At 38.3% G+C, this 24,718-nt stretch overlaps 1 protein-coding gene across 1 annotated transcript in view; it reads right to left on the bottom strand.

Annotated features, from left to right (window-relative positions):
- NMT1 (N-myristoyltransferase 1) overlaps positions 1–23,742 on the bottom strand; it is a 64,341-nt gene extending 40,599 nt beyond the window's left edge. The window contains exon 1 of the mRNA XM_044676786.1: positions 23,557–23,742. Within this exon, the coding sequence (XP_044532721.1) occupies positions 23,557–23,696 (140 nt within the window). The 5' untranslated portion in view covers positions 23,697–23,742. The remainder of the gene's footprint in view (positions 1–23,556) is intronic.
- Positions 23,743–24,718: the final 976 nt, after the last annotated feature.

Raw genomic sequence — 24,718 nt, 5'->3', positions numbered from 1 at the left:
CATTGGCCTTCCCTTTCTCTTTCCCCACTGATCCATAAAGTTACAAGTTTCCCCAGCTGGACCTAATGCACAAAACAGCAATGGAAAGTGGGGGATGGGGAGGGGAGATTGAGAGAACAGCAGTTGAGTATTGTTGTGGCTTGTAGAAGGCACAAGTCTACAGCCAGGGAACAGTGAAATCTGATGAAAAATGAACATGCAGTTTGGACACTGTGTGCAAAACCCTGTCAGCTATGCCAAGGAGGTGGTAGTGTGGAAGAACCTGTGGGAGATGAGAAATTTACAATCCAATGGGAGAGAAAGGACACATGAAATATAAAAGAACACAAATATAGCAAGGGCAGCCTGACACTGGTGAGAAGAACTAACAAGTAGCAGCCAAAGAGGTGGAGTTAGCAAACAGATTGCGTCCTTGTTTAATAGTCATCCTTGTAGGAGGTACTTAAGGGAACATAGATTCAGGCATAATAATGGGTGACAATCACAATCCTTGCCATTTGCCAATGGTTCTGCCATCACTCTGGACACCAGGACTCTTTGCACAGCCCGAGATTGTATGAACTTTCTTGGCTGCCCTACAACACTGTTGGCTCATATCTCAGGGCCCTGGATAGTTATCAAAGCTGGCTAGTCATCTCTCCTCCAATCAAGTAGAAAATTTTACATTTAACTCTATTAAATGTCATCTTCTTTGTTTTAGCCAAATGTTCTAACTTGTCAAGACTTTTTTGGATCTTAATTGTCATCCAGTGTTTAATCCACCACACTATAGTATCATCTAATGTCTTTCTGCAAGAACAGAATAAAGGATTTTACTAAATATTGGCTAAAATCCAGGTCAAAATACTGGTGCATTCTCCTGATTTACTAGTTTAGTAACTGGGTCAAAAAAGAAAGGCAAGACTCATGATCTTTTCTTGTTGAAACCAGCCCGAAGATCTTTGTGATCACTTCCTTTCTAGATGTTAACTTACTATACTTTTAGCAATGCATTCTAGAAATTTTACTAGAAATTATAGTCAAGCTTACTGCCTTGCATGTATGTAGATTCCCCTCTCCCCTGCCTTTTTTTGCAGGTGGTGGGGGAAGGAATATGCCATTCTTTTTTGGCCTCTCCATAATCTTTCAAACAACAGTGCCAGTGGCTCAGGAATAATACAGGTCCATTTCACCAAAGTCCTTGGTCATCTGGGCCAGGAGATTCAAACTTGTTAACAGGGGTTTTGTACTATCCATTCTCATTCCAAAGTCATTCTTCTTGGTAGCGAAAACAGAAGCAAAATAAGAATTGGTCAAGTTTTACTTCCTCTCTGTCATCCATTTTTATGGATGGTGTTCTTTTACCCAGCATAGCTTTAAAAACTCCACACTCTGGTCTCTATTCTTTTTATCAGCCTCAGCTTACTCAGAGTTTTCACGACCTTGACACTGCCTTGCAGAACCATGTTATGCTTCTGGATACATCTGAATGTTGTAATATGGCTTTGACCCCATCTTCTGCAAATCTTACTTAAGTTGGTAAATTCTCTCCATGTCTGCATTGACAGTGTCTTTAAACTACTTCCCAACCCTACCCCCCACTTTTAAAACTAACTGGAAACATTTTCTTGGCATTTTGTAATTTCATTTTCGAGATCTTCCCAATTCAATTCAACGAATATTTAAGTGTCTACTATGGGTCAGGTTCCAAGAATGCAAAAGCAAAAATGAAACCTATCAAGGAATTTCCATTCTACTGGAGGAAAACAACATGTACACAGATTACATCAATACAAAATCAATATGAAGCGATACAGGGAAGCACTAACAAATAGGGAAATCAGGAAAGGCCATTTAGAAAAGGCAACACTTGAGCTGATCTTTAAAGGGAGCCAGAGGTTTCTAGAGTAGAGGTGAGAAGTGAGAGCAGTGCAGGGAATGTGCTGTATTGGGAACAGGAAGCATGCTGGTTTGCTGGGGTGAAAAGTATATAGTCAGCCTGGAAAGATAGGCTGGGCCAGACTGTAAAGGGCTTTAAATACCACAGATGAAGAGTTTTTATTTTATTCTGGAAGCAAGAAAGAATCAACTAATATTTTAATTAATTAATTAAATTTAACTGGCCTTAGAGTATCAATTTGGAACCATTTTTTGGACTGACTTTGGAAGAATCTTAGTCAGTATCCTACCTAGCTTTTTTCTAAACCCTTTGAAATCTACTCTCTCAAATCTAGGGTATCTGCCTGTTCCCAGCTGGAATGGTTACTTCCCCTCCAAGTTCTATTAAGTCCCTTCCTTTTTGATCTGGATAATTTTCACTTGTTGGTTCCTTCTCCTTTTAAAGAATGAAATTATTATTAGGTATCAATAAATAACTAACTACCTTTAAAAATGCTATCAAAACAAAGTTATTTGTTAAAAAAAATTTCAGAGTAGTGCTATATGTAACTGCAAAAAAAGTGGTAGCAACTTAAATGCAGAACACGAGGAAATAGTTAAATTGTGGTTAAAGGAATAGAATGTTACAATGCAATTAAAACTCCTAAGTGTTAAGAAAAACCTTTCTGAAATAATGCAAAGTTAAAATCTGTTCCACCCCCCAAAAAAACCAGAATATGAACAGAGTATATATACTAGCTCCAGCTGTATAATAGAAAAAATGAGTAAGAATGAAAAAAGAATTCCATTGTGAACTTAGAAGGAATAACTGATGTTCATCATTAAGTTTTAATAAATTATACAATAAACAAACTTGAATTAGCTGCTGATTCTGGCACAGAGAATGCTCCAGCAGATGTTTAGACCAAAGGCCCCCCTCCCCCTTACCCACTGTATCATGCCTCAGCATTCGTTATTTCTTTCCTAAACTTCTCTTCTAATTCCTCTTTTTGTCTAGGAATCTGTAGTATACTCCAAGACCAATCCAAATACTCTTTACCATGCTTCCCCATTCTTCTGCATAATTTTCCTCATAAAACAGAATCTTTTTAATAAGCATTTCTACTCTATCCCCACCTATCCTGTTTTATTTGAATAAGGTATACTTATAAAGAACTAAATTTTAGTCTTGGGTTTCATCTCACAAAATCATAGTCATACTTCACCAGGTTAAATTTGCCTCCTTGCTCATCAGTTCATTTTGCTAACTCTTACATTTTGTTTGCTAACTCAAACATTGTGTGTTTGAGTACAGGCAGTTGAAGCCTTGGGTTTTTGTTACTGGCTTCTTTCTTATATTTTGTATCTCTTGACCATATGGACCTTTATTTGATAATTGAGAAATTACTTTCAATTATTTTATACACAGCCAGAATGGGAGATAGATTTTTACTTTCTCCTTTAAAATGTCTTTTATACTAGATGGTGGTCAACATTCTTCATTGAATCAATGAACAGCCAATCTTCTAGCTCATCAATTTGGCTACTTCCTAAATACCTAAACCAATTCTCATATCTTTACAGAATCTTCCTAAAATAATGTTTTTCAAGATATATATAATAAAGAGATCCACAGTTTCATATACAATTCCTCCTTTCCTGTTCCACTATGTATATACAAATGTTCCTTTTACTTGATGTTTAAATTCAGAATTAAAAGTTTCTTTAAAAAATATTTCTTTCATCATGCTATCCTTCACTTAAGAACCTAAATGGTTTCTTATTTCTCACATCAAATCCAAGTCCTTTGCCCGACTTACAAGATCCACAAGTAACTTGGCCCCATTCTTTGTCTAACTTTATTATTTTGAACTGTTCCTCAATACCTAAGCTCTACTAGAGACACACTAGTCCTTGTAATCTTCAAAATGGTCTCTTATGCCTTTAGTCATGTTATTCTTTCTACACCTTAAACATACACATACCACCTCTTCCCTTACTAATCAAAATCTTACCCATCCTTTGAGTTCCTCTATAAGTTTCACCTCCATAAAACATTTCTGGACTTTTCATCACACAAAGGTTTCTTTTGACTCTTACCTTATATTCATTATTTGTATGAAAAAACCTTTCATCATAGCATGAGGTTTTAAAGAATAGAGGCCAAACAATATGGCAGCAAAGGAAAGTGGTCCAACCATTTTGGAGGGCAATTTGGAACTATGCACAAAGGGCTTTAAACGACTGTCTACCCTTTGACACAGCCACACCACTGTTGGGTTTGTACCCCCAAAGAGATAATAAGGAAAAATACTTGTACAAAAATATTTATAGCTAAGCTTTTCGTAGTGGCAAAAAAATGGAAAATGAGGGGGTGTGGAATGATTGGGGACTGGCTAAATAATATAAATTGTGGTATCTGATGGTGATGGAATATTATTGTGCTAAAAGGAATAATGAACTGGAAGAATTCCATGTGAACTGGAAAGACCTCCAGGAATTGATGCAGAGTGAAAGAAGCAGAACTAGGAGAATGTTGTAGACAGAGACTTGTGTACACATTATGGCACAATCAAATGTAATAGATTTTTCTACTAGCAGCAATGCAATGACCCAGAACAATCCAGAGGGATTTATGAGAAAAAATGCTATCCACATTCAGAGAAAGAACTTTGGAAACAGAAATGCAGAAGAAAAACGTATGATTGATCATGTAGTTCAATAGGGATATGATTATTAGGGTTTTGAAGTTAAAAGATCTCTCTACTGTAAATATTTATTCGGAATAAAATGGAAATGGGTTTTGAACAATGATACATGTAAAACCCAATGGAACTGCTTGTCAGCTTCGGGAGGGGGCAGGAAAGAGCTGGGATGGGGAGATCATGAATCATATAACCATGGAAAAATATTCTTAAAAAAAAAAAGAAAGAAAAAAGAATAGAGGCCAAATAAAGTAATATTTCTGTGTGCCACAGCATATTGTAAAGTGCTATCAATACTTGATCAAAATAAGTACTAGAACTGGGATTAATCTCTCTTATCTCTTTAGGATCTAATTTAGAAAGTATTTTATTGATTGAAAATCTCTCATAACCTGTTAATTCATTATCTATTCCTCACATAAAGGGTGAAGTGGGGACAGCAGCAAATCTTCTCCCATTAGCTTGGTTGATGTGATCATATTCATTGTAAAAAAGACTAATGCATTAATTTTAACAAGGGGGGCAGCTGGGTAGCTCAGTGGATTGAGAGTCAGGCCTAGAGATGGGAGGTCCTAGGTTCAAATCTGGCCTCAAGATATTTCCCAGCTGTGTGACCCTGGGCAAGTCACTTGACCCCCATTGCCCACCCTTACCACTCTTCCACCAAGGAGCCAATACACAGAAGTTAAGGGTTAAAAAAAACAAACAAAATCTTAACAAGGTATACTAGGGCAGCTAGGTGGCTCAACGGATTGAGATCAAGAGAGCTATGCCCAGAGACAGGAGATCCTGGGTTCAAAACTGACCTCAGACACTTCCTAATTCTGTGACCCTGGGTAAGTCACTTAACACTCATTGCCTACCCTTTTTATTGCTCTTCTGCCTTTGAACCTATCCACACAGTATTGATTCTAAGACAGAAGGCAAGGGTTTAAAAACAAAAACAAAAAAACCTCACCAAGGTATTAACACACAAACAGCCTCTTTTAAAGTATGAACACCTTTTTGATGGATCAAAAGGGTGCTTAAGAAGGCTACCTGTGTGACCCAGGAGGAGACATTTAGTCTTCCTACATAATTAGTTTTCTCATTTATAACATGAAGAAGTTGGGCTGGATATTAAGGTTCTTTCCAGCTCAAGATCTATGATTCTATGAAAACTGCTGGATGAGCAAAAAATCGATTTCAAATAGCCAAGCCCTGGAGATAGAGACTGGGAGTGGGGGGAATGAAAGTAAGGAAATTATTTCTCCCCACCTCCAACATGAGCTACAAGCTCCTCTTGAGGTGCAGGCAGCTACTTGATCAGGAGAAGCTAGCCATCTAACAGGAAGTTTTGTGAGGACTTCACTAGGAGAAGAGAAAGAGCATCAAGACCCTAAAGTTCTGTAGTAGTTATGTTGTCTTAGCCAGATGTGTTTCCTACATATACCATTATACTCTAAATTTATGTCCAGTCTTCTCATAGACATGTTGTATGTTTGTGGGAGAGTAAAACCCAGACTTATGGTGAGAATGTTTTGTAGTTAAAATTCTTACTATAATAACACTTTAGTAAATTCCTTTCATAAGGGCTGTTTTTACAGGCTCACTGTTAGAGGAGGCATATATGGTGGTGGCTCCTGAGATGTTAGGGAGTGGTTCTCAGAAGATAACCCTGGGAGTCCTATTGTAGTAGCTGCTTTATGGGGACCCAATCCATGAGCTTCACTTTGGGGAGTAGCCCAGAGGAGGTATTATATTATGCTCTAATAAAACAAATTGGAGTATCTGAACTTTCTTCTTCTTGAGATTACAAACCAATAATTTACTAAAATATTCCTTTAATTGATTAAAACAAGATCAAGCACAACAAAATTACAGAGATAGAATACAGTAGAAAAATTGCTGGATTTAGAGGAAGGCAATTTGAGTTTGAACTTAACCTAGAACAATTCTTCCTTTCTCAATGAGTTCAGTTTCTGGATCACAATTTCCCTCTATTCTAACTCTTATTCTGTATCCTAACCTCTAAGATCCTTCATCTACTGAACTCTCCATACCCATCCTATCCTATCCTATCCTATCCTTTTTCCTTTCCTTTCCTTTCCTTTCCTTTCCTTCCACCCTCCCTCCCTCCCTCCCTCCCTTCCTTCCTTCCAATCAATACTGCGTATTGGTTCCAAGACAGAAGAGTGGTAACAGCTAGGCAACGGGTTTAAGTGACTTGCCTGGTCCTCAATCCACTGAGCCACCCAAGCTGCCTCCCATACCTACTCATTCTACTTCACCTATATATAGTAATGGCTCCACTTTAAAAAAAAAAACAAAAAAAACCAACAAAAAACCTTTTATTATGTTTTAGTAACAACTCTAAAACAGAAAGAATAGGGGGCTAAGTGACTTGCCCAAGGTCACATAGCTAGAAAGTGTTTGAGGCCAAATTTGAAAATGGTTCCTCTGGGGGCAACTAGGTGGCTCAATGGATTGAGAGCCGGGCCTAGAGACAAGAGGTACTAGGTTCAAATCTGGCCTCAAATACTTCCTAACTGTATGACCCTGGGCAAGTCACTTAACCCCGTTGCCTAGCTGTTACCACTCTTCTGTCTTGGAACCAATATGCAGTATTGATTCTAAGACAGAAGGTGAGGGTTTGAAAAAGAAATTGGTTCCTCTGATCCTGGGCTCTCAACCTACTAGTTGCCCACAGCTATATACTCCTGAACTTGCTAAAACCTAAAAGTATTCCAATCACCCACTACTATTATTCCATTTATAGAATTTCTTCTAAACCCATTCTTCCTATGCTTTATTCCCTTTAAGACCATTCTTTGTCATATTGGTAATCTGAAATCCTTCTATCTCTCAGTACTTTCCCAGGCAACTAGACTTATTCTGACTTTACTGTCCTTCCTTTCCGATCTCAATCACTTAATAAACTGGTTGAAAGAACTGGAGAGTTGGAAGGACTTTCCATAGCTGACTGGTAACCAGTTCTTTATATATAGTCTCCCTCAGAGGAACAGGAACTCCTTTGAGGGGAAAGACTACTTGCCTTTCTTTGTACCTCCTAGCTCTTCTCACAGTGGTAACACAGAATGAATTGCTTCTATAACATAACCAAAGGGTTCTCTAGTATTTGTTTGAAGTTCTACAAGCAAGGAAGGGGCCCAATTCCTTCAGGTCTGTGGATCCGTCATGGACTCTTATCAGTCTGGTTTCCCTCCTAGGAACAATTCAGGTTGTCAATCTTTGTGATCCCCAGAACTAGCCCAAGAATAAAGACATGTTAACAAGGGTAGAGTAGGATTATCAGCTCTCCATTCCTGAAAGGTGTGCCCTTCTCAATGCAGTTGAAGATTGTATTTGCTTTTTTTGGCTGCTACATCACACTGATGACTCATATTGAACTTTCAGTCCTCTAAAACCCCCAATCCTTTTCAGAAAATTGTTAACCACACCTTCTCCAAATTATACTTGTGAAGTTGACTGGTTTAGACTTTACAGTTATTCCTACTGAATTTCTTTAGGAATGCTGTAGCTCAGGGATTAGCAAACTATGGCCAAAAGGGCAAATCTGGCCTGCCCTTGTTTGCTCTTCCAAATCTGGTGGCACCTCCCCAATTTTCATGATCTTTCTAATCTCACTGACAAGGGTTCTGTCTTATCTTTTTAGTTATCCAGGTCTGCATCCTTGTTGTTGTTGTTGTTTTCTGCCCCTTACTCTCCATAATCAAGAAGTTTTCAAATCTTGCCATTTCTATACCATCTGTTCCATCTGTCCCTTTATAACTATTCACAGCCAGCTGCCATCTATCTAGATTTGGGCCCTTGGCACTTCTTTTCCTGGACAATTGGTGTCCTTGCCTGAAGTCTGCCAAGTCCCACACCCAGTTGGAAAGACTTGAAGTACAGCACTGATGAAATACTCCCAGGACCAGCTTAGTTAAATTCAGAAAGGCTCAGCACCAAGAATTTTTTTGGCCACAAGCAACAAATGAAACCAACCAAAGGTTGGGATATACATTAATGGAAGAAGCACTGACCCCAAGGAAACAATTGATCTTCTACAGTAATAACTTTATTATTCAATGTTGTTAACATACAAGTATATCTTGCTCAGTCAGCCCATTCCTATTCAATTGGGTTCAATTATTCCAGGAGATAATAATCCTTTCCCATCAGTCCCAGGATAACCCTAGAGAGATTACTAAACTTAAATTCTAGTAGTTGTTAGGTGATGAAATAGCTCCCTGCCCTTAATTCATCATTCAAATCAGTTCATGGAATGCATGACCAAGCACCATTAAATGACTTAGATAAAATCATGTCCATACAGCAAAAAGGAATGACAGCTGAAAAGGATCGAGATGAAGGTATTATTAAGAGATTGCTCCTCTGGGGAAAGTTATACAGTAGAGAATATGAACTAATGAGGAACAATAATCACATTCAAATGAGTAAAGTATATGTGATGACTTCTGTTATTTTAGGAAGTAGGTAAGGTCAAAAGATGAGCTCACCCACTCCACACATTTTCAAAATTGAGCTTGTGGTCATCAAAGGCATTGTAAAATCTGTTCTCCTGCCCATAATCAACCTTGGATGGGCAATGGAAATATTTTTGTGCCACTATAAGCATGAGAGATCCAGTAGTCATGGAAGAAGAAACAGTACTAGAAATCTTGTTCTATTTTATGTATCATCAATGGTAATGCCAATAACCCACATAGGCACAAATAACTAAGAAGCTGGTTTAATTTTCCTTGTATAGGCTTGTACTAACAAATGGTGGACCAAAAAAAAAATCCTGTTTCAACTTGCTCACCAAATATAGTTTAAGAGCTGAGGGAGGATAAAAAAACTTGGTCCTATTACAGAACAGAACAGGTATTAAGTCATTTTCTATAAGAGAACATTGTGAATTCTCAACTTTCTCTATATCAAACCACATTAAAAGGTTTGCCTGAGGAAAAACTTCCTAGTAGCCCCAGATTTGCTTTAAGGTTATAAATCTTTCATCATAAGAAGCCAGGTAAACACTGAAGAAAACCAAAGGGACCTAATAAGGCAACTGACCAGACTTAGGCTATTAAGTCTCTGGACATCCCTAAACCAAAGAAGCAAGAAAAAGCAGAATGCCCTCAAATGGTTTCATTCCATTTCTGAAGAAATCAGAATCTGGGTTCATCAGAGGCACCATCAAAGAATAATTCTTCTCCCTATAAACTAAGATTCAAACTGTAAGAAAGGTCCTAGAATTTAGGTCCTTCACAGTGGAATTTGGCCAGAACTTCTCCATAGAGCAAATCAATACAAGTACAACTTACTTCATTCAACAATAAAGTTAGGAGAAAATCAAATCTTCAAATTTCAGAATTTGAAAATTCAAACTTCAAAATTCAAAAATCAAGTCTTCAAATCAATAACAGAAGGTTTATACACTCTGGATGGTACTTGATATTAATGGAGAGAACCTGGATTCTATTATCTCATGTTTCCTTTCCATGCTAAATCCTAGGAACTGAAACAACAATTTCAGATTTTTTATTTCTACCCTAGCCCAGAGGCATATTCTATAACATCCCTAAGTCTCTATAAAGGTTGGCTGCATAGTGATGACTGAGGATGAACAGAGATAGATGGTAAGAAGAGGAAGATATGAATATTTATCTCTTTTCTTAGAAAATTATGGTTTCCTCCTGCCCAAGAATAAATCTCGGAAAGGTGTTCTCCTATGCAGGATAAAGCCTCTTCCCTCTCAGCAGAAAGCAAGAAGTAGGTACTCTTTATTCTTTCTCTAAAACAGTCTATATAAACCTGACTGGCAGAATGAGAGTTGAAAGAACGGGAAGAAAAACAGAGTAGATCATGGGAATACATGCAATCAAGAAATGATACTTTGAAAAGACAACTAAGTTAGTTTAAGTTGAAATGCCTAAAGAGGGTGTCAAATGTGTTCTTATGAATTAAAAAGAAGGAAGAAAGAGGAAAGAAGGTAAAGGAGGAACCACAGATTGGTAAGTCACCTTAAGTGATATTTATTAGAAATAAGACATGTGCCTATTTGACCATGTCTGGAAGACCAAACTGACTTTTAGCATTCTGAGGGACCTTGCAAATAACACAAAACCATTTTTTAAAACCCTTATATTATGTTTTAGTAAAAACTCTAAGACAGAAGGGCAAGGTCTAGGCAAACAGGGATTAGCCACTTGCCCAGGGTCCCACAGCTAGAAAACGTCTGAGGCCAGATCTGAACCCAGCTCCTCCTGACTCCAGGCCTGATGCTATTCATTGTCCCACCCAATCATCCCACGAATTCTACTCCATAATTTTGTTCTTCTTTCACATCCTATTGGATAGCAAAATCCACTTGAGGGTGAGCAGAAATAGAAAACTTATCACAACAGAGAGATGGTGACCTGTCTAAATTTGAATTCAACTCAATACTTACTAAGCACATATTTTTTGTTAAAGGTTGTTTCATAGGCTCCCATGGCCAAAGAAGACTACAACCAAACCCAGTATTGAAGCCTTTTCAGCAGGGCAGAAGCTACCATTTGTAGTATTATGCTAGGAATATGCCTTTTAAAACTCAGAACCATTTGCACTATAATGAGGCATCAAAGTGACACAGAATTTAGATGTAAGAATGGGCTGTAATCTATAGTTTTAGAAAAGTCTTCACATCAGTAAGATCATAGATCTATCAAAATACGTACAAGGATGTTGTGCTAGATCCTGAGAATAAAAAAGATGAAAAATGATCCAGTCCCTACTGTCAAGGACCTCAAATAACTTTCGATTTAATAGATGGGCTATTATATAAAAATGCCTGATACACAGGATGTATTAGAACAAAGGAGTGATCTAGATAAAGAACATTTAAAAAATGGAGTAAGAGAAAGATCTGATCAGTGAAAGTTTCATGGAGGAATCTGCACCTGAAATAAGGAGGGAATGAAGAACAAGCACAGTCTATATAAATACCACTAGTAGGGCATGCTAGAATGTAAATTCCATTGTGTATTGGATGGACTGTGTGGTCACCAGGCTCTCCTTCAGTTTTGAAGTTCTGTGATTCTGTGAAATACACGAAGGAGAAAAGTACAAGATAAGTCTGAGAACAAGTTGGGCTTATACAAAAGTGAAAAAAGGAAGTAGTATAAAAAGTGGCTACAAAAGGGGATTGGAAACATGCCTTTAGTGGCAGCCTGAGAAGTCTGTATTTTATCTTATAGTCAATAAGGATGCAGGGGAGTCTCATGATCACATTTGAGCATTAAAAAGATTATTTATGGCAGCTGTGGGAAAGATGGTCTAGAGTAGGAGTCAGCAGACTCCTCCTGCCCAAAGGCCCAATCTGGCCTGTTTTTATCCCCCTAACAAGCTAAGAATGATTAACACTTTAAAATACATTTGCCATGGTGGCAGCTGGGTAGCTCAGTGGATTGAGAGCCAGGCCTAGAGATGGGAGGTCCTAGGTTCAAATCTGACCTCAGACACTTCCCAGCTGTGTGACCCTAGGCAAGTCACTTGACCCCAACAAACAAACAAACAAATGAATGAATAAATAAATTAAAATAAAATACACTTGCCAAGCTTTAATTGGTTGAACTTAGTCTAGAGGACAGAAACAATGGAGGCAAGGAGAGCAATTAGGAAGCTAGAAGGAGTCCAGAAGAGAGACTCTGATGGCTTTATGAGAGTATGAGCAGAGGAAAAGGGATGAATACAAGAGATATTGTAGAGAAGCAAAATAGCCAAGACTTAGAAGTTAACTGGATATGGGGCTGAAGGGGTGAAAATAAAAGAAATAAAGAAATTGGTAGGTGGTATAGGATTAGTGAACAACAGATGAATTAAAATGTAGATTCATGAAGTCTCAAGTGGCAAAATAAGGTATCCAAAAGAGATGTCAAGAAGGCAATTAGAAATATGGTACCAAAGCTCAGGTAAAGATAAGGACTGATTGTTTAAATTGGGGAATCATTAACACAAAGGTGGTAGCTGGAGTCATGGGAGTGGATGAAATCACTAAGGTAGAAATGTATAAATGAAGGGAAAAACAGAGCCTTGTGGGACACCACAGTACAGGCATGAAAGGAAGGCAATGACATAAAAAGAGAACGAAAAGGATTGTTTGACAAGTAAAAGAAGAAAAGGCAGAAAGCAGTCTTTGATGTCAAGGGAAAGAAGATTATACCAAGGAGTAGATGGTCAATGGAAATATAACTTTAGAGCTGGAACGGACATCAGAGAGATTTGGACACACGGTCACTCAGAAAGTGAATGTCACAAGTGAGATTCGGTTTCTGACTCCAAACCCAATCCTCTTTCCATTACAACAGGTAAGATATAGATTGAGAAGTCCCTGGATCTGGTATTTAAAAGGTCACTAGTGACCCTGTAGAGTGGTTTCAGTGGGAAGAAAGGAATTTCAGGGGATTGGGTAAGTGGAGGCAGCAAGTGTAGATCAACAAGAGGGATCATTTGGACTACTGGGAAAGGACAGGATCAAGACTAAGCAGAAGAGGGGGCAGCTGGGTAGCTCAGTGGATTGAGAGTCAGGCCTAGAGATGGGAGGTCCTAGGTTCAAATCTGGCCTCAAGACACTTCCCAGCTGTGTGACCCTGGGCAAGTCACTTGACCCCCATTGCCCACCCTTACCACTCTTCCACCAAGGAGCCAATACACAGAAGTTAAGGGTTAAAAAAAAAAAAAAAAAAAAAAGACTAAGCAGAAGAATAAACCTTGGCAAGGAACTACTATCTTCTGAAGACTGGAGTAAAGGAGAAGAGAAGGGTTTGAGGTAAAGAAAGGATTTTTAAAGTACAGAGGAAGAGAGATGAGAGATGATCTGAATCTTCTTGGCAAAGTGAGAGGGAAGAAACTACTGAGAAACAAGATTATAGGTGGAATTAGGGGTTTCAGGAGAAAGGTTAGTAATAACTATAGGGAATGGATTGGGAAGACATTGATGAATAAAAAGACAGCTGTGCAGTGGTGAAAATCACACTGAGTTTGAACAGAATGAATTTGTAATTAGCACAATTTCTTGATTTCTTCTAGCAGTGCTGGGACCCATAGCGATGGAACAGGGAAGACTGAAATAAAGATGTTTCAGGATTAGATACTAGAAGAGTTAAATCATCAGAAGGACAATGGGGCAAGAGCTTTGAAAGTGGAAGATGTGGTCCTGTTGACATGACTGACTATAAGGTGAAGGGAAAGAAAGAAGAGGAGTAAAGCAGTTTATAACACAGGAGAAAGAATATGGCTATTTCTGGAGTCATAGAACCTGGATTTGAATACTGTCTCTGAGGCTTATGACCTCTATGAAGTTGGACAAATCTCTTAACCTTTGGAGACTCAATTTCACCTGAAAAATATGGGGACCGGGGGGGGGGGGGGCAGCTGGGTAGCCCAGTGGATTGAGAGCCAGGCTTAGAGACGGGAGGTCCTAGGTTCAAATCCGGCCTCAGCCACTTCCCAGCTGTGTGACCCTGGGCAAGTCACTTGACCCCCATTGCCCACCCTTACCACTCTTCCACCTATGAGACAATACACCGAAGTTAAGGGTTTTAAAAAAAAAAAAATATAGGGACCAGACTGCCTGAGTTCCCTTTTTGGCCCTCGGTCCTATGAACGTTCTTGGATCTCAGTTTCTTCTATAAAATGACAGGTTTGGACCAGATGGCCTCTAGGATCTCTTCAGGCTAGGTGGTGCCATAGTGAGTACAAATTCAGCCTCAGATCCTTACTAGCTATACCACCCCAGGCAAGGTACTTAACCTCTCTGTCTCAGTTTCCTCAACTGTAAAAAGGGGATAATAATAGTCACTGCCTTCCAGGGTTGTTTGGATGATCAACTGAGATATATGCAAAGTGCTTAGCACACAGTACCTGGCACAGAATAGGAACTTAATAAATGCTTATTTCTTTTCTTCCTTCCAGCTCTCTGTCCCATTTTCTCATAGATCTATCTCTATGACTGAGAGTACAGGGAGAGATCAAGGGATCAGAGACCACGGTAAAAAGAGGGAACTAGTAGGAAAAGCAGAAGGACAAGGGACTGTAGTAATCAGAGGGAAATTCAGAGTTGTAGATTTTGGAAACAGAGGACTGCAGAATGATGGCAATGTCTAAGGTATATAAAATAATAATGCCTAAGATATCTAAAGTAAGGTATGTCCAGTCTGTAAAAGTGAAATTTGGGAGATGTCATCTTTAAGTATATATATGTATTTTCTATGGACACGGGAAATTATCAAACTACATTTCCTGTGGTCCAACGGGTTTCCAGTTCCGGTTCTTTGGGCGTGGGGACACCTACGTCTCCACGCAGAGAAGAGTTTATAATCTCCTGGGTTAGGGGGGAGTGGGCTCTTGGCCAGCAGACTGAGGAAGAGGTAATAATGACTGGGGCGGCAATTTTGAATTCTTACAAGCGAGTGGTCTAATGACTTTATCTATCAGCATGGTTTTAATTAAAATACTAATAATTATTATTATATCAGCCTTTATTATTTTTTATCCTTATAAGTCCCATGGACAGTCAAAAGAATGGGGATGGACAGCACTGGAACAGAGGAAGTTGAAGACCTGGACAGGGTATCAGGAGTGTCTTCAAATCTTGACTATTCACTTGTTTCATCAAATAAAGGGTCTGAAGAGACTCTGTGCATTTTCATAGCACTATCTTTCTGGGAGATGCACAAACAAAACCAGAGTCTGAGGTTAAAATTCCTGACTTTTCTACCAGAGGCAGCACAATAAAAAAAACATTGTGTTTAAAGTCAGGAGAGACATAGGTTCAAATCCCATCTCAGCCATTTGTGGTGCTGTGGACAAGTAATTTAAACTAAACTTTAATTTCCTCATTTGAAAAATCGAGATTTAAAAAAACCCAAAACACTCATCTAAGATGGATGTTTGTGGATCAAAGGAGATAATGTATGTCAAGTGCTCTGTAATTCTTAAATCTCTTTGTAGTAATCTCTACTCTCTTTCCCATATTTTCAATATTAAGTTTTTGTTTTATAGTAAGACTTACACAGACCTGACCTACATAGTCATTTGCCCCATTACAATTTTCCCTTTTCTATTAATACCATCATTTTCAAAATCTTGGCCTCATCTCTCTTTCATCTGTCCTATCTAGTCAGTCACCAAAATCCCTTTGATTTTTTCTTCAATCCCTTTCCTCTCTATTCTCCCTAAACCCTGCCACCATTCTCATCACCTCATGCCGAAATGATTGCAACAACCTTCCCATTGGTCTTCCTGACTCCAATCTCTGCTCCTCCTAATCCATCTAGCACACAGCCGTCAGCATTTCTTTTCTTTCTTAAATATCATTTTCATTACAACAATGCTTTGCTTTAAAGCTTACAATGGATCTCTGTTTCTTAGTGCATTCAGTCTAGACTCTTCTAACTAGCTTATAAAACCTACCCAATCAACTCGAAGTCTAAGGACCCCTGAATACACACTCTCCTCTCAGCTTCATGAATATGCTGGACTCATTCTTATTCACTCTGCTCTTGTAGGTCACTTCATCTAAAATGCCTTTCCCTCTCCTTTCCTTCTACCTAAATCCTACCTTGCCTTTAAGACTGCTCAAATCCCCACAAATCACATCACTGACTCTGAGAAATTATTCCTATCATTGTCCTTTGTCTCCATTTTATAGTTGAGATAAGGCTCAGGAATATTCAATAGATTGCCTAAAGTCTCCAGAGTTATAAGAAAAGTTCTAGTACTATTACATCTCACTGCTCAGACTAACACACCTGGTATGTTAATCTCTCTCTTTTCAGAATTATAGATTATGTATTCTATATCACACAATTTCCCACTGAAATTTTTTTTGACAAACCAATTTATTCTGATGCCTCCACTTAGTGACACGGGCTCTTGAAGGTCAAGTTGTAGTGGGGCTTATAACAAGATAGAAAAGCTTTGGGCAGGAGCCTTGGGGCAACAGAGAGTCAGCTGAGCAAAAACCAGGCTAAGTTCTAAAAGACTCATCATCATAGAGGTTAGACAAAGAAACTCCTGATATCTTTCTGCTAAGCCATGTAGGGGTTTCTATCTGTTATGTGGAAACCTGGAGTTTCACTACTGACACATATCACTCCATTAAATTTTAAATTCTCTGAGAGTGGAGATCAGTATGACACACAGTAGGTATTCAATAGTTATTTTATTATTTGCTTGAGTAAATTAAAAAAGAGAAGAAAAATGTGAAAGCTCAAAAACAAAGCTTGCCAGCAAAACCACTTAATTCTTTCTATGGAAAAGGATTTCAGTGTTTTGTTTTGTTTTTTATATCAAAAGCATCCTAAGAAGGCAAAGTAAATATACTGTTTTGAGCTACTGGCTTAAGTTTTTAACACATTTCCTATTTCCTTGACTTCCTCAGTGCCAACAATATCCCCACTACAATAGATAACACTGTAATTTTTTTTTAAATGGCACCAATGTCTAAAATGCACATCACAGTTTTAGATCATAGCTTAACACCAAGAAAAAAAATTCAGAAGACAAAACAAGCAACTTATGCCTCTTAGTTTCTCCCCTAAGAAACATCAATTCATCTGTCTGGCTACAACTTGGACTTTTAGGACAATTTAGTGAAAACAAATTCTAGTCTTTAATAGTCTTTGATTCTATTTTTAGACATAGGGAAATCTTTCTGGCAAAGCAATTTACTCACGAGGTATGATACTTACATTTGTAATCCTATTAGAATCCAGACAGCCCCAAGAAAGGCAAATGAAATGGTATTTATAAGGGACTGTCCAGATGGCAAATCACATGGTGTATAATGGGAGTATTCCAGAGTCCTTGTCTACATACTGTTGAGTATGCAGGACCATTAATACAGTACATCAGGCTCCACAAGTTTGCACTGGTCAACAATTTGTATAAAAACACCTCTTGTATTCTTGTGTGAAATACAAAAATTTTAGGATTGCCATGAAAATGCAGTGAAAAACAAATTTGTGGCAAAGAATTTTAGAAATTTTGTCTTTGTCTCACCTGATTCCTTGAGCTCACTACTCAAGTATTCAGTATAAAGAGCATGAGGAAAATTCATTTTAGGGTGATGAGGGGTTACTAGTATTGCCAGGAAAAAAAATCAAAAGTATAAATGCTGTTCTAGACAGTAGTTTATCAATTTCAAGATAAAAATGACTGCTGTCTATAGGTTATTACTACCATAGTTAAGAAATTTCTTCATTGACTTCATCTAAGCACCAACTGAAAACTGTCCATTAAATTTGTCAATTAAGAGAATGACAAAGGGTAGCTTGGTGCTTAGTGGATATAGTATCAGGCTTGGAGATGAGAGGTTCTGGGTTCAATTCTAACCCCAGACACTTCTTAGCTTCGGCCTCTGGGCAAGTCTAATGTACTAGCCTTTATTGTTCCCTCTCCTTTGAAACTGAAACTTAGTATTACTTCTAAGACAAAAGGTAAGAGTTAAAGAGAGCAAGAGCATTGGTAATTGTTGAAAGATAGGTTCCAGTTAATGAGGTTGGAAACTAAATTGCAAGAAGCTCATAAAAGACTGAGTAGAGAGAAGCTGGAAGCAACAAATGTAGATGGCTTTTAAAAGGAATTTGGTTGAAAAAGGAAGATTGTATGAGAGGTAAATGGAGGTGGTGAGCCCCGGTGAGAGTTGAAAGAACCCTTGGAAAAGGAAAGGTTAAAGATTATCAGTAAAGGCAATCTGCTGGAGATCTTGGGAGGGGATGGATCAAAAACAACTATAAAGGGGTTGGCTTTGGTGAGAAGGGCCACTTCTTCATCAGATAGTGAAAGTATAGGATGATGTCAAAGAATTGTAAGATGAAGAAAAAGGAGAAGCTCATTGTGAATAGCTGAATTTTCTCAGAACATTGTAAAGTGAGGTCCTCTGCTGGAAGGGTGAGAGGAGAGGAAGAGTGGAAAGTCTGAGGAAAAAAGAGGTCTACAACAGTCTCTAAGAGTAGGATAGGGAATCAATTAGGAAAGGTTAATGCATTGAGAGCCTAAGTAAGGTTAGAGAGCCTAAATTTGTAGTGAATCCAGATAGTTCAGTTGGGTAACTTCCACCATTATGGGGCAAGTGAGTAGGAGGGGAGGAGATGGACAGCAGGAGTTATCCAAGATTGAAGTTTAACAAGACAATCATGCCAAAATGACAAGATGATAACAGATTTGAATTAGAGGGCAGTGTAGAACTGAACTGGCTGACTATAGGATTGAGATTGGGAAGAGAGGAAAGTTAAGTAATAACCTAGGTAATGGACTGAGTATTAGGGGCTAGAGAAACTGGAAGTCATAAGGAAGACTGCTTGAGTCTTTAAACTCCAGTACAGCAACAGTATCTGCTTCAGAGAAGTTAGCAAAATTGTAGCATGGTAGAGAAAGTGGTGTAGTGGAAATAGTACTGGATTTGGAGGACTCCCAAATTCAAATCTAGCTCCGATATGTAAATCAGGTAAAATAATATATACTACTTATACCATTGGACTACTGTAAGCAAAGTCCTTGGTAAACCATTAAGCACTCTTTCAAATGAAAATCATTATGACTATAGCATTACTAGAGTTTAGGAAAAATATAATAAAAATCTCTTATATTAAGTCGTTAAGACCCGGGCAATGAAGATACATTTTGGTTCTTTAGACAACTTATTTGAGTGAAAGCATTAAATTTTAGTAAAACTAGGAAATAAAACTAGTGAGCAGGTTAGTCTAACAATATGAAGAATCAGCAAAACTGGCTTGCCATGAGCAGCAGCCTCCCTGAAATAGATTCTCATTTATTCCTCATTTCTTCTCCTTTTTAGTTTCTCTTCTCTTTGAAGCAGTCCTTGATTAGTTTCTTTTTAAATCTCCTCTTAATTGGGAAATAAAATTAGAAAGCTTATTTGATATCAGTAATGAGGTTTCTCTGTTTCTGCTTTGATCTGGTTTTGAAAACTGGATGCTAGAGGGGAAAAGGAAAAAAGACTGAAAAAGATTCTTTCTTTTCATGAGCCTGAAGCAAACAGAAGTTATCAGATGGGTAAAGAAAGTATCACACATGGGGTAACTGAAGACTAAAAGCAAATTTATAAAGCATACTTCTAAAAAGACTTTTATTTTCTCTTATGCTTCTCCATGGGGGATAAAGCTTTGTATCTGAGAGGTAGAGAAAACATTAAAATGATTTCTCTGGTAGAATGTAAACTCCTCAAGGACTGAGAAGCCTCCATTTTGTAGTTCTATTCCATTGTCAAGCATAATGCTTGCCATCTAGTAGGCCTGTTGACTGTCTGAATACTTGCTTTAGAGTGGTAAAGAACTGGAAACTGAGGGCATATCCATCAATTAAGAAATGAATGACTAAGTAATGGTATATGAATGTGATGAAATAAAATTGTACTGAAAGAAATAATAAAAGAGATAGTTTCAGAAAAACCTGTACAAACTTATACAAAATGTACAGAACCAGAAGAACAATTTATACAGTTAACAGATATATTGCAAAAATCATCAACTTTGAAAAGATTTGGTAACTCTGATTAATACAATAACCATACACAATTCCAAAGGACTCATGTTGAAACATGTTATCCATCTCCAAATAAAGAGATAATGGATTCACATTGCCGACTGAAGCATATTTTCTTCTCTCTTTGGGAAATGACTAAATGAATGAATTTATTTTGCATAATTATATATTATTTGTAATGGATTTTATTTTTCTTGCTTTCTCACTGGGTGGGAAAACGAGATAATTCAGAACTGAAAATAAAATTGAATTAAAAAAAATTTTAATGAATATGCCATTGTGGAGAAATATACTAAGAGAACACAGTCACATCTCAAGTCAGAGAAAATGCCAATGAATATGTACACCCTGATCAATGGGCTTTTTAACACAAAGACTTATCAACATCTCAATGGGATTGGTGACAAGGGAAATCAGAAATAATTCTGTTTTGATTTTACACAGCACTGAGGAAATCTCCAGAGAGCCTAGAGAATATATTTATTATAACAACCACTATAGAATCCAGGAAATAAATTGGATCCTTCCCTTTCACATTCCCAGAAACATCAATTATTATTTTTTCCTCTATAATGTTCTGTACTATTATTTCTTTGAAAGTTCTACATTAAAAAAACAACACACACAAAAAAACACAATACCATCATAATGCCTACAGGTAAGCAAAGCCTTCCGTATATTCTTCTGATCATTTAAAAAAGAATTTTAGCAAGAGATCTTGGAAATTATCTAGTTCAACAACCTCATCTGTCCAAGAAAATTTGTCTTAAAACAAATAATATTAATTTTACTTACTCAAATACCTAATACCTTTCTTAAGAAGAAACACAAGAAAATTAGAAGAAAAAAATCTGCAGGCAGTTCATTTTTGTACTGCATTCACCCAAAATGCTCATGTACTATTAATTAATGCAAAATTATAGAGAAATCAAAACTTAAGTCATTATCTCACAAACTATTGGGGAAAGTGTGTGTTTATGAAAGCATTTTATTGAATAATGCTTTAAAAATTTTAATAATGATAACTTCAAGGACATTAGGAATTTGCTTAATTGAATTTTCAAAGTATTTCCCATTTACTCAGTGAACAATTTTTAACTCATATGTGCTATGATCTATAGTTCTATACCAACTTGCAAAGGCCAAAGAAAATTTAAGGAACAGTTTTCTCTACTATTAATTCTCAATGGGTACTCTCTTTCTACCCCAAATCTGAAGATTATGAAATTATTTTGGCACTTCATGAGTGCACAAATCTGTAACATGAGCCTTCTGGAAAAAGAAAAAGCAAAGGTGGTGGAAGTGAAATATAATATTTTTCTTACTCTGTGCAAAAGAGAACGAAAAGAGTCTTACACTTATAGGAAAGGGCAGAACTGAAAAGTCTCTCTGGTTACACCAGAGGCAAAGAACTCATTTCCGATAAAAGCTTTAAGCACATTTTAAAAATCTAAACACCAGAACTAGTGCCTCTCCTCTAAGATGCAGCCTTCATTTTTCATCTACTCCAATTTCTACACATGGAGTGATATTAGAAGTTCATTTGTGATAACAGAACAAAACCAAGTATTGAACATCACTTTTTTAAAAAAGCTTCCATTTTGTTACACTGGAAATAACAAAAGAGGTTCTGAAAAAATATTTTGCAAAAGGTTTTAAGAAGCAGAAAGAGATCACAGAAAACAAAACTGGTTTCAGTCTTATAGACAGACAGATGACTGAGAGGCATGTACTTACAGTCACTGTTCTGCAATATAAGTTAAAACAAACTATCTAAAAAGAAAGACTAGTTCTCTCACTCCAGAAGTGACTTTCACTTTCAACAAGTTTCATATCTAACCCTGACCTCTCCCTAGGATAACTGCAGTTTCCTTCCTGTTCTGCTTCTTCCTTTTAAGCATTTCCACTTGTTTGCCAAAATGTAAGCTTTTATAACCATCTATCTTCTATGAAATACTCACTGCAATGTGATTTTGAATTATAAAACCAAAACTCTGACAGTATGTCTTTTTCTCAATTTCTGGAGGATTCTTGTTGCTGGGCCAAGATCAATATAAGAAATTATCATTGTAACTACTATAATCAAACTCGCACAGACTTTAGCAGTCTTATAATATCACACCACCAAGACTTTCAGTAAAGAACTTAAACTTTGAAATAATTTGGAAATGAAAAATGAATAGCAAAGTATATCTTATAAGCAATGGGCAATGGATTGTTTGCTCTAAGGTAAAAACAAAATAAACCTGACCCATTAAAAAAATCTTCACACTCAAATGTCCAAACTAACTTTCTTCTTTTGAGGATAGTACTGGGTAAAACTGTTGTCTTAAGTCTGGAAAAGGCTGTTTAATAATCACAAGTTTCCTCAAAATGTTGAATAAGGGATGCAGTATTAGATGGAGAGCCATTGGATACAAAGCACAACTCTATTCCATCTCCTTGAATTTGGTGTGGAAAAGGGTACTTTGACAGTTTTGTTTTTGTCTGGACCTGTGATTTTATCAATTCAATTCATTAAGCATTTATTAAGTCTAGGTTATGTGCCAGGTACAGAGAATACAAAGTAAAAAAACCATACATTTCCTGCCCTCGAGGATCTTCCTTTATTTGAAAACTCCCAGTATTAAAACTCCCTCTGCTGATGCAAAACAGCAAGTCACCAGTGACTTATAAATCTTACATTGATGCCTAGGGCACTAATGACTTATGCTACAGAGACTAGTACGTTTCACAGGTAGGTCTTGAGTCCAGATTAACACTAACCTGGGAGGCCAGCCCTCTATCCACCTGGCTGCTTCTAACTCTGACAGATAACGGCACAAATTTGCTAGTACACTTAATTATATACTACTCATAAATCTTAAGGGCTCTTAGGGACAAGGGGCATCATCTTTTAACTACCACCTAAGGTTTATAAGGCCCTTCAGGACCTTCGGATTCTTTGGTGGTGAAGAGCAGCAACATAAGAACACAAAATGTTATATTTTACAACGTAATTATGGTTTGTAATGCCTGTTGGGCTTCTTCTCTGGTAAAGGCACTACACTAAAAAGAACTATTACTAGTTTATTGGGAATAGGTTATTCTCTTCACCGGGCATGTCTCTCTGTAGCTTTCCGTTCTTTGGAGGACATTGTGTTTGGGGTCCAAAATGTTGTGCCACCTGAAATTATAAACAAAAAACACCCCTCCCTCAGCCAGGCCTGTAGCACACGGAGGGGCTAAAACAGAGAACTTTTATATAATAGGAGTACTGAATGTCTCAGGCCTTGATTGCACAGTCTCCACCCCTGGTAATTGACAAAGAAAGTAGCCAATCACCAGTCAGGATCCCATTGCCTTAGCAAATGAGAATACGAAGGTGGGGTTAGGCTAGGCTCCGGGCTGTACCCCATACCCCCCGAGACCCAGGTTGTGAGGAGACGGATTAGGAAGTGGGCTCGGAGGAACTCGTTACCCCCGATTGTAGCTGTTCTCCTCCTCGTTCTCGCAGTCGCTGCAGTGCTCATGGCCATTCCCGTTCCCTTCCATCAGCTGCGGCGCCGGAGGCGGCTGCGGCGGCGGCGGCTTCACTGCTGTCTCACTCTCATCCGCCATCTTGAGTTGGGAGAGCCGGGCTCCGCGCCCCGCTACATGAGGAATTGCTATTGGACGAGGTGGAACCAGCGATGTTTTCTGGGCGTTGTAGTCTTTATGGGAGGGAACGAACGGGTAAAAGGGGAGGGCTCATTTTCGGAGAACAGATCAGCATGAACTACCTTACCCAGAAATCACGAGGTCAGGGGGCGGATCTCTACTAATAGTAAAGTCTTTTTGGAGGAGTCAAAGTCCCCAGAGTTCTTCGGGATTTGGATGCCTTTCGAGGAAAAGAGGGACCTTAAAGGTGGGGGAGGGTAGGCCCCTCCTTAAAAGCACGGCCTGCACAGTAGGATGCTGGGAGTTGTAGTTCGGTGCCTATCTAGGGTACCTCACATGGACTTTTCCAAGACCTGAGGTTTGACCTTAACCTACCCTTGGCCAACCCAAGGCCCTAAGCAAGCAGTTAATTTGCTACCGTTAATAACCGTTACCGTTCTGGGGTAAGTGAGATAGACAGAGGCCCGAGGGTGCGGGCAGGAAGGAAATTCCTCAGGGCTGGAGTGTTAAATGCGGGGAGGGTTTAGTGGGGAGCCTGATTTGGGGGATGAAGAGAGAGTGGGGAGAAGTTCTCTTTAGTCCATACCTAAAGGCTCCGACTCCATCCAAAAGGTGAGAGCTAATCTCCCACTCCACGTGGTCCCAAGGACATAGTGGAGCAAATTAAATCATGATGGTCTACCAAACTCATCGATGGTGTGAGCTTGAGCTGGTTTCCCCGTTAGTCGTTGGGGAGCTCTTTCCTTGGTTATCATCGGGGTTATATCGGTTTGACTTTCTTGTCTCTTGAAGCTCGGGAGTTGGGTTGAGAGGTTTAGACCAATCATTGAGTCTCTAACCATTTATTAAGCTCCCACTGCACCCAGGCTCAGTGCTAAGGGCTAGGGGTGTGGGGCGGGTACAAAGAAAGGTAAAAGACAGATGAGTAGTTCTCAAGCTAATGGACGAAATGCAAACCACTATATACAAAAAAGCTGTATACA

This window comes from Gracilinanus agilis, chromosome 4 (assembly GCF_016433145.1).
Source record: "Gracilinanus agilis isolate LMUSP501 chromosome 4, AgileGrace, whole genome shotgun sequence".
Lineage (NCBI taxonomy): Eukaryota > Metazoa > Chordata > Mammalia > Didelphimorphia > Didelphidae > Gracilinanus > Gracilinanus agilis.
Note: the sequence above shows the minus strand (reverse complement) of the source record. Positions and strands in the feature narration are given on the sequence as shown.